We start from the raw sequence: 11670 nt of genomic DNA on the forward strand, positions 1-11670 counted from the left end.
CACGCTTAGTATGAAGACCACATGGGCATGCGCTCACACAAACATTCGGCACATGGGGTAGAATCTGAAGAACAAACAAGGGTACCCACACAAACACACACACACAAACATAAACGCACACACATACACACACACATCAGCCCTTGCATACACACAAGTAAAAACATACCCCCTCTACACACAAACACACACATGCTCTCATACAAACATAAACATCTATCCAACTCCGCTCACACAGTAAGCACACAGACCCCTCTCTCCTTAAAATAAAAAAACATTCACACACAAACACACAGACATGAGAGGCTCCCGGTGGGCCCCCAAGCCAGGTGACGCTCTCATGTGATGTTTTCAATTAAGCATCATGGAGGGGGGCCCGGTTTGGGGAGGGGGTGACCACCAGACCCCTGGAGCAGGTCAGACTGCTGGAATGAGACAAAAGCAATTTTGCCCAAATCAAAGTAAATACGCTGGTGGGGATGTGATTAAGGGTGCGCAGAAAAAGACCCGGTATGTCAGAGCCATAGACTGTATATATAGAACGGTCAGAGCAGACGGCCTCTGAGCCCTGTGATTCAACCCATCCTCCCCCTGCAGCGGCGTGGGCCTGGGAGAGCTGGGGACAGCCAGCGCTCGGAGAAACACAGACCGCACACACAGCAGGGAACCGGGAGGAGTCGGAACATATTGTAGTTCATTATGGGCTTACACACACACACACACACACACACACACACACACACACACACACACACACACACACACACACACACACATATGTAGCCTACTTACACACACACACATCACACACACACACACAAACACACACACACACACATACATAGCCTACTTACACACACACACACACACACACACACAAACAAACACACACACATACAGAGAGAGAGAGAAGAAAGGTTATGTTTTGTGTGTGTTTCATGACATTGGTATAATATTTCCTTTGTCCCCACCTACAGACCTGTTTATGCCAAGCTTGCGTGTCCAGGCAGAGGTCTAGCTGCTCAGATTGCAATCTTTATGATATTTATCTCCCATCCATTCCCTGGGTCCACTGGCTGGAGCGCCGTGCACAAGGACTCCCAAAAAAGGTGCCTGTTATCGGGGTGCCAGTCCTGAGCCAGGGCAGGTCCTCAGCAGCCAATTTTTACGAGCACCAGGTGTTGGTTTGGGTTGTAGGCACACGGAGGTGGTGTCGGTTGCAGGTGGCGAGGCTATTTGGAGCCAATCGAAAGTTCAGGAGCAGGTGTGGAGGTGGGTCGTGGGCCAGCTGAAGTCTGAGTGGCAGGTGCTGGTGCTGCTCATGGCCAATGGCGTTTCAAGGAGCAGGTGCCGAGGTCGCTCAGAGCCAATAAATGCTTTGAGAGTTTTTTTGTGACCGGGATGTTGTTAGGCATCAAAAGCAGGCATGGCAGGTTGTCCTTCAAGCTATTTCAATCAGGGAACAGCCCCCCCCCCTCCTGCTCCAGAAAAAGAAGAAGTCTGTTATTTGTTTGGGAGCTCAAAGGCAAAAATGCAAGGCTTGTTAACGTGGTGGGACTTGTACAAACAGACGGGGCACACTGTGATTTCCCATAGCAGACAGACAGCGCCTTTAAAGTGATTCAACAGCCCTGGCACGGATGGTGCACTCGTGGAAAAGAGATGTGGTGTTGGCTGAGGACGGATGGGGTGTGGGGGTGGTGGTTAGCTTTGTGAAGTGCTCTCCTCTCCTCTCCTCATTATTCAGTCTCTCTCTCTCTCTCTCTCTCTCTCTCTCTATCTATCTCTCCTGCGGAGTGATCCGTGAGAGTCGCGGCCTCTGGCTCCTCCGCACGCACCCCCTCGTCGTCTCGGTGCTCCTCTGACAAGGGCGGATCGTGTTACGAGTCGTGTGAAGGTGGGCCCGCAGGGAGCGGAGCTGCCACTGCACCTTTTTCCTTAAGACCTGAATGAGCTCGCCATTATGAAGGGAACAAAATGAGGGAAGGGGGTTGCGGGGGTTACAGCCCCAGGGGGCGAATGTTACAGCGAGCCAGAACATCTCACACTGTGAGGGCCAAGTGTGCGTTTGTTCTCCAGGAGGAGGGAAGGCGGGAAACACTGATTATGTCTTTTGCACAGCGTTCCCAGACAAGGACATGGCACTCTGAGGTGTCTAACAACAGGGCAAGTTCCTACAGCATGCGGTCAAGCAAAGATTGAAATCTGGTAATTAGATGTCTTAGCAACAGAGAAAAGACAAAGGTATATAAAGAAAACTGTATAAATTTCACGAACGCCTAGAAAAGACTCGCTAGCGCAACATTCTCAACATTTTCTTTTCAGGCCACACACACTGTTTCATGACACTTGAGTCAGCACGTTGTACCATTACAACATAGTGGACATAAAATCAGTCGAAATAGCCAGTAATGCACCTAGCCTCTTTTCCAGCGCAGTAAAAAGGATGAGGTATGTGTTGTAACTGGTACTCCGCGTTCCCAGTCGGAAGGATCACATCAACACAGTTTCTTTCCTCCCAGGGTTGCTCTCGCTGTTTTCTTTGAGCACAGCAGTGATAAGAACATTTGTCATGTCTTTCAATGGAGGACAAATAGTGCTCAACTCGTGAGTGCTTTGGTGTGAGAAATGACCATGTTTTTGTACCCTTGTGTGTGTGTGTGTGTGTGTGTGTGTGTGTGTGTGTGTGTGTGTGAGTGTGTGGGTCATGGGGCGAGTGTTGAGAGACCAAGGGGAGGGGGGGGGGGGGGACATCTGGTGTGGATTGCCTGCTCTTAATAGTAAACATGCCTATTAACTGTGTGTGTTTCAGCCTACACCGTCGCAGAGAATGGGAGACGGAGCTGCCTGAGGCTGAAGGTTTTCGTCAGACCAGCCAGTAAGTCCTCTCAAGCCCTCACTGGGATCCAGCTGCACTGGATGCACAAACATGTTTTAGACCTTTTCTACATTAATTGAATTATTAATGCAAATGCAGTATATGTTTGGAGGATGGGTGTTTTTACTTTTTTTTTAAATTAAACTGAAAAATGAGTGTTCTCACACTCTGTGAAAATGTTGTGAAAATCATCAAGGATCTCATCTCTTTCAAAGAGTTTTTCCATCTTCTTGAGCCTTTAAACATTGTAGTGTTGTTTGTGGAGGAGAGCATCATCAAGGTTCATTTTTTGTTGTTTTGAGTTTTGTTTTTTGTCTTTGCGGTCTCTCTTTTGTGTTGTTGGGCTTTGTTTCCTGTGGCAGCCTGAAGGCCTAAGCACATGTGGTGTGGAAACCCTCTTGTTGCATTTAGTTGTTGAGCCACATCAGAGCCCAAGATTACAAGGATATTGTGCAACTTTATTGGCCAAAACACGATGAGGCTTTTTCATCTAGGATATGTTTTTATAACACCAACAGGGGGGTTCTTGCACAGAGATCAGGGCCCGTATTCACAAAGTACCACTAAAGGGTTCTCCTGTGAGTTCTCTTGAGTTGCACTGAAAGTTTATAACTACATTTCTCATGAATTGTATTCACAAAGCTGCAATAAGGAAAAGTGAGAACTTAACTAAGGGAGAGACTCCATTGCTTTGGCTGACGTCATGTTTCATGCACAAGTTTCTCATGCACACTTGCAATGACCTCTACAATTGGTTGATGAGAGGTCAAGTCTGTGCCCATGTGCTTCGTTGCCTACTTCAATGAGCAATAAATAAATATTTCGCATGGGCTCCAAAATGAATAAAAATGCAGTATGTTGCCAGTCCCTGTAAGCCAAAAATAAATGTGTTTTGAGTCACAGAAAAGGGTGTCATTAACCACTTACAAAATCGAAATGAATAAAAAACATTGACAAGTAACTTAGGCTTCAAAATCATGAAGATTTGAGGGGTACATTCGGCTCTCAAACCATCTGGGCAGGTCTACTGACTGCGCTGAAACCACAACCTCAACTGCCCTACCACATAGTTCCAGCCATTCTCTAAAAACCATCTGATTCTAATTTTTCACAATACTTGTAGCTGTCTAACCTATTCAAGGTGTTTCCAAACAAAGATCTTTAAATAGAGTTGGAGTTTATTGACCACTGTGTACAGTGTTTGATTCCCATTACTCACAGAACTAACCAAGCTCTCTTGTGTCTTTTACAGACAACTGTGTGAAAACTATCACTGTTCATGATCAAGTGTTTGACGTCAATGACAAAGTGGATAATTCTATAGAGCCGCGAGGTTTGTATGGGACATCCCAATTCCTTCACTCTATTTCTCTGTAAAAGATTCAATAGATTCTTATGGTTTGTGAGTAACTGTGCTTCATATGCTGCATTTGTATGCAAATGTGTTCAAAATGCCACTGCATTCCTTATTTTCATTATTAGTTTGATTTCAGTTGGGCAAATGTAGTGAGCCGGGTGCTGCAGGTGTCTTGCTGACGTTTCTGGCCATTAGATCCCCAAGATGTTTTTTCTCACCTCTCTGAGGGGCTTAATTAGTGGTGGGGAGAGACACCTGGTTTCAGTCGTGACATGCGTGACACTCTGCTCCTCTCTCCCGTCCCCACAGACGACACGAGTCATGAGTCGGCCGAACCCTCCAGAGGGGACGTCAACGCGGCCGCCCGCTGCAGGACCCCTGCCCTGCTGCTGGCCACAGCCCTGCTCCTCCTGGCAGCCCTCGCCTCGTTATAGCCTCCAACCCCGGGGGAGCGGACACACACACACAAACACACACTCACACACACACACCTGTGAGGAGGGCCACTCGAAAAAGGAGCACTTTTTTCAATCCAGTTTTTACTCATCTCTCTCTGTCGCTTTCTTTCTCTCTCTCTCTCTCTCTCTCTCTCTCTCCTTGACTCTCTCTCTCTCCGTCTGTGACTCGCGTCAGTCGGCTGGGATCCACGAGACGGCCCTCTTTTGTTTTGTTTTTTTTGGGGTTTTTTTCTCTCGTGTTGCAGTTGCAGTAAGATGCCAAAAGTGTTTTGACACTTCAGTGTTTCTAATTGTCCAACGGAGTCATTTTTTGTACTGTCTCCCTTTCTCAGCTAACACACACAAATACGCCCCCCTCCCCAATATACACACACACACGCATATGAATTAACTTGCTCACACATCTCTGTCAGTTTCTATAAAAATGGGTCTGATGGGAAGAGAAATGGACATTGTGTGGACTGCCTCAGGTCTGTCTCACTGGAGGACTCTTACTAGTGTGAACATGGAGGCAGTCAGGCGACCTTGAGCGCCCTGACCATACGGACATGAGAGTGTTTCTTCTTCTTCTTTTTTTTTTTGAACATGGACGCCACCACCATGAAGATCGGATGATGGATATTGTTGCTTGGAAACATATCACCACTGTGTGTGAGAGGGTCATATCTGGGCTTTTGTGATGGATAGCTTATGGGGGACCTTTGTGGAGGTGGGTGTGCTAACTTGCTGTATTGTTAGAAGGAAGGAGAAGCACTCAAGTGTTTGTTTGTTTTTTGTATGATGTGTATAGTAAAGACAGGGGAAGATGCATGCTGCATCTTTGAAGAGCATTTCATATAGAGTGAAGCATTCAAGTACGGCCTTGCTCCATAATCTGAGTAAATATCCTAATTAGTTTTTTTTTTTTTTTTTGGCAGAACAGTATTTTCCTATTTATTGTTCAGATTTTGTTCTGTTCCTGTTCTGTCATTGCCAATTGTCTGTATGCAGGTGGAAAAAAACAAATGCCCAGTTTTTAAAATGTAAAAAAAAAACCTGTTTGTACTCAGTATTTGATGCAGACACGTCATGGTTTGAGCTGAACCAGTTGTCAAGAAGAAAAATCAGGGATGAAGAGTATGGCTTTTCACCATATTTGCCATAGGCATCATCTGTGGTAGTTTCTCAACAGACTTTTTTCATCTGATGTTCGGGTCCACATTTGAATGAGTAGAACACCATCTGTAATTAAGTGCTTTCAAATGCAGCAAGCCAATCCACCCCCATCCCAGACTCTTTATAAACATGCATCAGCTTCAAGTTTGCATTTCTCTCCCAATCAACATGTTTTTTTTCTTGATTATCATAAGCATACATAATTATGGGTATTAGGAATGATAAAAAAAAACACTGCTTTCAGGGATTGATACATTTTTAAGCATGGAGTTAACATAAAATAAATTATTTTTTTGAATCTTTGACAAAATAATGGAGGATGAAGTCAGAATTAGTTTTTTTCAGCTTTTGAAGTGCTCGCACACACCTAACCTACACCTCCCCCATCCACCACCCACCCCACCCAACCCCTCCATCCCAAGTATCGTGGTGCTGACTAGCCTGGCCGTATCATGCCTTCTGCACTGAAACGCTGCCCAAGCATTGACTGAACGTTTGTGGCTGGTGGCTTAGGCAGCTGACAACCGTCTGTGATTTAATGGACCCTTTGATGTTGTCCAGAGTGTCAAAGCATGCAGCCCACATACTGGGAGGCCTTGTGCCGGGTTATTTCTGGAATTAAAAAAATCAAGTCGAGCAGGGGAGGGCTTGTTGTCCAGTTCAGCTGTGGAGTAGCCTTACCACTGCAAAAAAACTCGGCCAGGAAACAGAGCGGGGGGGATTTGCTTGCAGAGAGAGTAACGCTCCCTCTGTGATCAATAGAATTGGCTTTTTTTACACACACACACACACACAGAGAAAACCAACCAAGGGGAAGCATTCGCTACTCCCCCTCCTTCTTGCATCCCTGCAGTTATCAGGTGCAGTTAGCCTGTGGTGGTCCTGCCAGCACTGTCGCGTTGTTGCTTGTGTGATACAGTGGCGGTTTTCTCTTTTAAGATTTTGTCGGTCGCTCTTCGTTCCAGGTGTACACGTAAAACATAGCAAAATAGACGCTCTTTGTAAAGCCGTCATTCAGTGCGTGTGGGTGACGGCCCTCTTGGAGTAGCACTGCATTAGTTAGGTTTTTAATATAATTATCCAGACATGTAACACAGGGGAATGCGAATCCGCTCACTTTTGTGGATACTGTGTATCCGTAGCTAGTCTATATAACATGCAGTGTTAGTGCAGCAAGATGTATTTTGTACCTCTCCTGAAGGACAAAGAAATAAATAATTGAGACACATAGCAAGAGTGAAAAAAAAAACAATCTAATAACATTTGATATCAAAGTATTAATTTCATTTGGATGTGCTTTTTGTATGAGATAAAGAAAACAATGTTATGGTTCCTCTTCTCTTGTACCCGATCTGTACAGTTTGTTCATTTGAATGAGGACTATCCTAACTGTCCAAAATCCCACAGATTGTTTTATAATTAATTGATTTAACCCCAACCCCCACCCACCCACCCGAAAAGTCCTTGGATGTGTGTTTGTGGTACACTGCATTCAGACACCGAGCGTTAGTGCGTCACCAGTAGAAGTGCACTCCAAATAAAGTGCTATTATCCCCCTCCCCTCCTGATCACACCTGGGTCACTTGAGTAGACTTGAGCTCGTTTTAAGTGTTGATGTCTGTGAATGCTTGTCTGAAGCTTCACATCTATCCGTGTTGAGTCCTTGCACTTGGACAGTCATTCCGTTCCAGGCTGCCCATTTTATTTTTATTTTTATTTTGTCCTTTTTGTTTTATTTTATTGTACTTTTTGTTTACAGACGCCTCTCCAGAATGGCCTTTGTATGTACTGTGATGTGCTATTTTCTATACTGACTTCACACAAGAAATGGGAATGTCAATTTTGTTTTCCTCTCCTCATGTACATTAACTCCCAACACAGACTCTGTTGCTTAGTCATACTCGTGGACGTTTGTTTGTTTGTACACAAAGCAAAAAAACAAAAAACTGTCAGAAAATGAAGGTATCTTATTAGTGCCACAGCTCAATCAGTGCTCGACGTTCAAACCCTGTGTCTTGTAATGGGGATGGGTGCTGTTCTGCTGAATGGAACTAACATCTCTTAAGTATTTGTGTTTTTGGCCTTGTGCGTCTGTTCCAGTTTGTCACCACACCCTCCTGTGTCATGGAACATCTGTCTCTCCTCCGAATGGGGAGTAGTCCGTCTACTACCTGTCCAGGAACATATGAAAATTGTACAGATCTCGTAGAGATAATGCAGCCAAAATGAGAAACAGATGGAACGCAAAAAGTGACGGAACATTTTTTTTTTTCCTGCCAGTGGTGGTTTCCCGTTGTGGCTTTGCTGTTACTGTCTTTGAATGTTCCTCTGTGACAGGGCCGTCCTTGCACCATTTTACATATCCAGTCTGTGCCGGGCCAACTTCAACTGGACAACAACAGTCCTTTTATGAGTTATTCATGTCAATCAAATGTGGTTCAGACAAGCATTTTATGGGGGACAGATCGTCTCTTGTTACTCTGATGGTGCAGTGATGACCTATTCTGTGGTATGAACACCGATTTATATCTCCAATGGCCATTGTTTGTAAATACACTTGTTGGAGCAGCTATGACTAATTACAAAAAAAAATTAAATAAAAATTCTTTGTCATTGTTGTAACTTTTGGTGTCTTTTCCATTTCTGTGTGTAAATGATTTGCTGTCTTTTGAGCTCGCAGATTAGATGAAAAGTCAAACTCAAGGGGTGTGCTCAGGCAGAGCAATATAATTTCAGTCTCCTTAGGTGGTAAAACACCACTCTGGAAAGCACGGTGAACAAGAGCAAAATGTTCCAGTTAGTCTCATAAATGCTGGTTTCTCTCTTGTTTGGTTGCTGAGAAAGAAGGGGGAAACATTAGTATGAAACCACTGAAAAATGTTAATCGTTGTTTGTGCAGCTTGTGTTCATCACAGTTTTGCAGAACAAACATCAATTGCATGACTTATCTGATGGAATACTGACAGGAATTTCAATGAGCCAATTTGGGTGGAATTTTAATTTTGCTACATGGAATACCCCACAAGCAACCATTTTATCTACAATGTGGAACAGCAAATTAAATATGTGATAGTCTGTCCTTTATTATTGCAAGTAAGATCTGTGCACCCAATATGCATAGCCACTCTGAGCCTAAAAAGAAAATATTTATTGAAGGAAAGACCTTGAATCCAGTGTTTCTCTTCAACTTTCACAGGATGTCTACGCAAACCACAATGTCTTATCAAAGATTTAGACTACCTCCTGTTGGAGGCCCTTGAAAGGTAACCAAAACGCAGGAGAAAAATAAAGAGACTTTTAAGGGCATTCCTGGTATTTTGGTGATCTGACTTGATAGCACCTGGTCATGTTTACGCACCTGGATGTGGCCTCTGACAGAAGCCGACGGTAGTGTGCCGGTAAGCGCTGGCGATGTCCCACTCCCGAGGAGCCCAAATGGCTTCACGCCACAATTAGGAGAGACTGTGTCTTTTATTAAACATCAACACCAGATCCGCAGTCGTCTCGAGGGCAAGACCGCGGCAGTCTGTTCGGCACTCTCTCGAACGTGACTGATGTGTTGACAGTCAGCAATAGCAGAGTCGTAAAGAGACCGCTTTTTGGCAGCGCGCACGAGCCAGATGCACATTTCTGTCAGTGCTCGTGTACCTACGGGCTGGTTAATGAATTAACGGTGTCGTTTGTCAAGGAGGGGAAAAAATCAAAGGCGGTGAAAATGACAGGGTGAAATGGCCTGTGTAGACCAGTGGGGGAAAAAACATGGCCGTTTCACCTTCAGAGTCACTGTGGGCCGCCTCAGGAACTTTGCCTGTGGTACTGGTTGCCGTGGGAACAATCTGCTGGGTGACGGGGCCGACTGATAGTCTGTCAGTGTTTGGCTGCCAGAGCTCAAAAGGTCATTAATCATGTCATTATGTCATAATAAGAGCAGAAAATTCAGAGGGTTTTTTTTCTCTCCCAGTGCGCGGGAGAGAGATGCTATGCATTTAGAGCGAGGGACGGGACGGGAAATTGACAAACCCCTTCTCTGACACCCCCACCGGCCTCTATTATGAGGCATTATTAAATTGCTGTGTTGCATTCAATAGCCAATGATAAAATCAATGAATATTAATAAGGTGAGTTCAAGGTTGCCAGATATTGTTTTCAGTGAGGGACACTGAGTGCTGCTCAGGAGAGATGCACGGGGCAATCCCTGGTTAGTACTGCAGTGCATTGGGACGGAACTGCAGAGCGGCACATGCTTAATTCAAAAGAACTCATTAAAGTGCTTCTGGAGTTGGTCCAGTCTGCGGTTACGCCATTAACCTTTAGGGTATTACCATACTGTTAGAGGAGTTCGCTTCTCCTTTAGAGCTGAGGGCACATTCAAAGATGCTTGCGATATCAGTTTGGAGTCAGGGGAGGTTTTTCTACATGGGTCCTGGCTGGGAAAGTGAACTTGTGAGTGGAGCGGAGAGAGGAATCTGCCGGTCGTGAGTGACTCAGTGAGTATTGGGGATCTGCCACGCCGCCCACACAGGAACATTTCATTTTGTCATAAAGAGTCTGAGACTCTGAGAGTCAGTAAATGAAACCCAGAAGAGTTTTAGAGTGGAGACTTAACTGTCTGGTTAAAATTGATGCAGAGCACAAGCCCTACCCTATATGTCAGAGGAAGTGCTGAAAAACAAACCATATTTAACACAAAACATGGCGAGTCAACAATCTGCAAAGTTTGTTGTATGTTCTCTCACGTATTAAGCTCTAGGCTGCAATTTATTTTTCCAATTGGTTCCCATATTACTTCTCAAATTGGTTGGCAGGATCCGATTTTAAAACTTAAAAATGATAGATACTGTAATGCTCTGTTTCATATGGAGCAGGAAGTGGCGTAATACATTGACATTTGATTGGATTGATTGAAAGAGACAAGCCAAAAAATGAGGAAAGTCAGGCGACTTCAGTGACATTTGAATCTTGAAGCATGAACCAGTCACTTTCGACACACTCGGCTCCATTTTGATAATAGAGGGAAATATATGAGATGATAAAGACACTTAAATAAAGTGAATCATTTGCTGATGGTCCCTATAAACTACAAGCAAATTTGAGTGGCAAATTTGCCATGATTTATGGTTTTAATATTCTTAATCTTAAACATCCATCCAGGCAGTAGGCCTAAATATGTTAAATGTGCGTAGGTGCATAAATGACGGCTATTATCATGACTCATCATAACGGTGATTTTCTCCTGAATATTGTCGGATGCTGACTAACGGCTCTCCCTGTGGTCTGCGTGCACTCTGCGATTATCGGCATAAATGAGGATTATCAGGTTCATTCTCACCATTGCCCTTTCTCTCTGCATGACTTATTCATCAGTTGTCATTTCCTCTAAAGCCTGAAGTATTAGATATTCACCAAATTACTTAAAATAACGATTTTGAGAGGAGATGATTTAACGTCATTGAAACTGACAATTCCTTTTGCTAAGAGGTTTTTATGCCCTCTGACCTTTGAACCAGAAAGCTTCTAAAGGGAGGAGGAGGAGCGTGAGGAAGGAAAAGGAGCTGTATCAAAATCTTCCTACCATATTTTGTGAGAGGCTAACATTTCTGAGGAGGAGATAAAAGCCGGGCCGTCTGCATGGGAGCCGCTCTACGCTCGGCCCTTAGTGCTGAAATGGAACACTATTCAGTTTCTTGTGGCCCAGCTGCAACTCCATTCAGCCGGCTAAAAATACTCTCACACGCTGCGGCTGAGCGGATTCATTTCTCCTTTCATACAGGCAAAGCTGGAGGCGCGCAGATATTTCCAAGGACAAGGATCAAGCCAAAAAT

General features: G+C 44.5%; 1 protein-coding gene across 2 annotated transcripts in view; it reads left to right on the forward strand.

Moving 5' to 3' along the window:
• The window catches only part of LOC121680418 (ephrin-A5-like), a 59385-nt gene extending 50915 nt beyond the window's left edge, over positions 1-8470 (forward strand). For both annotated transcript variants that reach the window (XM_042059787.1, XM_042059788.1), the window contains exons 3-5: positions 2813-2878; positions 4131-4211; positions 4545-8470. In XM_042059787.1, coding sequence (XP_041915721.1) covers positions 2813-2878; positions 4131-4211; positions 4545-4669 — 272 coding nt within the window. In that variant the 3' untranslated portion in view covers positions 4670-8470. The remainder of the gene's footprint in view (positions 1-2812; positions 2879-4130; positions 4212-4544) is intronic.
• The last annotated feature ends 3200 nt before the right edge of the window (positions 8471-11670 follow it).

This window comes from Alosa sapidissima, chromosome 13 (assembly GCF_018492685.1).
Source record: "Alosa sapidissima isolate fAloSap1 chromosome 13, fAloSap1.pri, whole genome shotgun sequence".
Classification (NCBI taxonomy): Eukaryota; Metazoa; Chordata; class Actinopteri; order Clupeiformes; family Clupeidae; genus Alosa; species Alosa sapidissima.